This window comes from Crocuta crocuta, unplaced genomic scaffold (assembly GCF_008692635.1).
Source record: "Crocuta crocuta isolate KB4526 unplaced genomic scaffold, BGI_CrCroc_1.0 scaffold180, whole genome shotgun sequence".
Classification (NCBI taxonomy): domain Eukaryota; kingdom Metazoa; phylum Chordata; class Mammalia; order Carnivora; family Hyaenidae; genus Crocuta; species Crocuta crocuta.
This window is the reverse complement of record NW_027527549.1, coordinates 2469169-2472663: the sequence shown is the minus strand read 5'-3', so window position 1 is coordinate 2472663 and position 3495 is coordinate 2469169. Positions and strand designations below refer to the sequence as shown.

Here is a 3495-nt window from a genome sequence, read left to right as displayed (position 1 = left end):
CGGGACTTCCCAGAACCTCAGGGAAGGAGTCAGACGGTCTGGTCCTGGCACCCATCCTCATCCCCTGCCCCCCACCCCATGCTGTCTCCTGGCAAGATGTGAGTCAGCAGCCCTTACCTCAGGTGTCCCAGGCTGTAGAAACGGGACTCGCCGTCGGTGGAGCGGACCACCTGCAGCGTGAACATGGGCTGCAGCTGCCTGAGCTCGAGCAGGACAATGGCCAGGTAATGGATGAAGAGGAGGGCATCCACGAGGGACACTGCGTACTGCACGATGCCCTGGTAATTTCGGTCCCGAGAATCCAAAATGCGGACCCCATAAAACAGCCAATAGGAAACCACGAAAAAGAAGATGAGGACCGCCAGGAGGGCACGGAACACAAGCACCCGCGGCACGTCGGCTCTCTGCTTTCGGAAGAAGAGCGCCCAGGTCCCGATGAGCAGAATGAGGAGTTTGAATGCCACGGAGATGAAGAGCCCCTCACAGATTGTGCCACAGGGCTCCAGCTCGTCCCTCCACAGGATGGGGGGCAGCAGGATGAAGGCAATGGGGGTGAGGAACACTAGCAGTCCGAGAACTGAGGCCACGGTGAGGCCCAGGTAGCGTCTGCAATCCAGCCCCACACTGTCCTCCATGTCCTTGCTGATCCTGGCAATGTCCTCCTGCGAGATGCTGTGCTCTGAGGTGCCCGTGATGGCCGTGGTGGTCTCTCCCCAGTTGTCATCCTGGTGGGGAAGACACAGGGAGCATGAAGAGCCACGGCAATAGGTCACTGGTAAAAGCCACGAAACCAGCATCTGGAGGCATGGTGCCCACGGAAGGCCCTCCTCCTGGAACCAGCCCACGCCCGCGGGCATCCTAGAAAATGGAAGCTAACCCTTTAAATACAGGAATTTTTTTTTAGTGTTTGTTTATTTTTGAGAGAGGCAGAGACAGTGTAAGCAGGGGAGAGAGAGGGGACACAGAATCCGAAGCAGGCGCCAGGCTCTGAGCTGTCAGCACAGGGCCCAATGCGGGGCTTGAACTCATGAACTGCAAAATCATGACCTGAGCCGAAGTCGGAAACTTAACCAACTGAGCCACTGAAGTGCCCCAAAATATAGGGATTTTTCACTTTCGCTGTTTTCATCAGAATTTTTTCCAAGTATATCACATATCGACCTTTTCAAACGGAGGAAACGGAGTCTAACCTTTTGGTGGGTTTGTTGGGTGATCCTTTCCTATAATGCTGATTATCATTCCCCGTGCCAGAATCTCCCAATTGCGCTGTGAGACTAACATATGCGGGCTCACCTACAGCATAAGAAAACTCTGTGTTCTCTCGCCAATTCACGGCTGGGTTAAAAGTCTGACGGAGTCCAGCTTCTGGAAGAGTGAGGTCTTATAATGCTGTCCGTCCAGCAGCTCTGAAGAGCCTTTGCTGCTATGCACAAATCACAGCTGACCTGTAGCTATTTTTTTTTCAATACGTATCAGTGCCAAGCACTCCCTGACAATGTTTCTCCATGAGCAAGCAAGGCAAATTCAAGCACGGATGGACAGACGGCCATGACAGCTTGAAATGTCCTCCCCAAACACACATGCTCACTGACACAGGGAATCTCCAGGGCACAGAACTACTAGACTATAGCAGGATGGCTTTGACTTTCTCGCCTTCTCTCTCTCTTTAAACTCTGAGATAGTTTCCAGTTGGAGCAACCATTCTCTGTGGTTACCAAGATCCAGTGGTTAAGATTTTCAAACGATTCTGCTCTTTCTCCGGCAAGCCTGACTTCACTACAAAGGCAATGAGAAGCCACAGGGGGTCCAAAGAGGTTTCTGGCTCAGAGATTTGTGTGCATGATTTAACTTGGAAAGGAAGGAAGGAAGGAAGGAAAAGGAAGGGAAGGGAAGGGAAGGGAAGGGAAGAGAACAAACGAACGNAGGAAGGAAGGAAGGAAGGAAGGAAGGAAGGAAGGAAAAGGAAGGGAAGGGAAGGGAAGGGAAGGGAAGGGAAGGAAAGAGAACAAACGAACGAACAGTCAGGTGTAGGGACAAGCTGGGTGAAATTCATGGGTAAGACCAACTTCAAAAAATCTAGTGTAAGTTGACAGCTGAATCAGCAAGATGGGGCACATGACTGAACCACCTTAGATCTAGGAATGATCAGAAACCTGTCATCTATGAGTGGATAGGCTATGACAAGGACTGGTGGGCAGTGGCAATGGTCTTGACCTGGGAACAAACAGGTCTTCAACTTGGAAGGTTACAAGTATCCCATTCCATGAAAGAAACAATTCCCTAGAATCCACTAAGCCACTCTCTCTCTCTCTCTTTCCTCTCTTACACACACACACACACACACACACACACACACACACGGCTGAGGTAAGTATCAAATGGTCCAAGCACTCTTGAAGAAGGGTCTGGTAGCATTATACAAATTTCACTATACGCTTAACTGTATGATCCAACAATGCTAACCCAAGGTTTTATCCAAAATAAGTGAAAACACACATCGGCAAGAAAACCTGTGTAAGAATGTTCTTAACAGCATTATGCACAGTAGCCCCAAATGGCACACCTCAAATGTCTAGAATGTTATCAGGAGAATGGATAACAACCAGTAGTATATTTAGACAATAGAATATGACTCAGTGAAAATTTGAAAAGGATGAATTGCTAAAACACACCAGAACACTCATAAATCTCAAAATCATTATGCTGGCTGAAAAAAGTCTGAAACAGAAGAGTAAGATCCCAATTTACATTAAATTCTAAAGCAGGCAAAACTAATCTACAGCCATAGAGATCAAAACAGGGTCTGTCTCGGAAAGGTGGGTGGGGACAAGAGCTGACTAGGAAGAACATGAGAGAACTTTGTAGAGGAACAAAAACATATGTATTAATAGTGTGAGTTCTATGGGTTTATTCAGCTGTTTGAAATTCTCAAACTGTACACTTCAGAGCTGTTCATTTCTGTGGGTAAATTTACTTCAATTAAAAGCAATCACCAAGAGGGGCGCCTGGGTGGCTTAGTCGGTTAAGCGTCCGACTTTCGCTTAGGTCATGATCTCGCGGTTCGTGGGTTTGAGCCCCGCGTCGGGCTCTGTGCTGACTGCCAGCTCAGAGCCTGGAGCGTGTTTCAGTCTGTGACTCCCTCTCTCTCTGACCCTCCCCTGCTCATGCTGTCTCTCTCTCTCTCCTAGAAATAAATAAAACATTAAAAAAATTAAAAAAAAAAAAAAGCAATCACCAAGAGGAGCGAAAAAATATCTATAAATTCAAAAATCAACAACTTGTGGGGCGCCTGGTTGGCTCAGTCAGTTAAGCATCCGACTTTAGCTCAGGTCATGATCTCGCCGATCATGAGTTGGAGCCCCGCATCGGGCTCTGCACTGACAGCTCGGAGCCTGAAGCCTGCTTCGGATTCTGTGTCTCCCTCTCTTTCTGCCCTTCCCCTGCTCCAGCTCTGTCTCTCTCTCTCTTTCAAAAATAAACATTAAAAAAAAAAAA

At 48.3% G+C, this 3495-nt stretch overlaps 1 protein-coding gene across 2 annotated transcripts in view; it reads right to left on the bottom strand.

Moving 5' to 3' along the window:
* The window catches only part of VANGL1 (VANGL planar cell polarity protein 1), a 49697-nt gene that overhangs the window by 28124 nt on the left and 18078 nt on the right, over window positions 1-3495 (bottom strand). For both annotated transcript variants that reach the window (XM_077767133.1, XM_077767124.1), the window contains exon 5: window positions 118-725. In XM_077767133.1, coding sequence (XP_077623259.1) covers window positions 118-725 — 608 coding nt within the window. The remainder of the gene's footprint in view (window positions 1-117; window positions 726-3495) is intronic.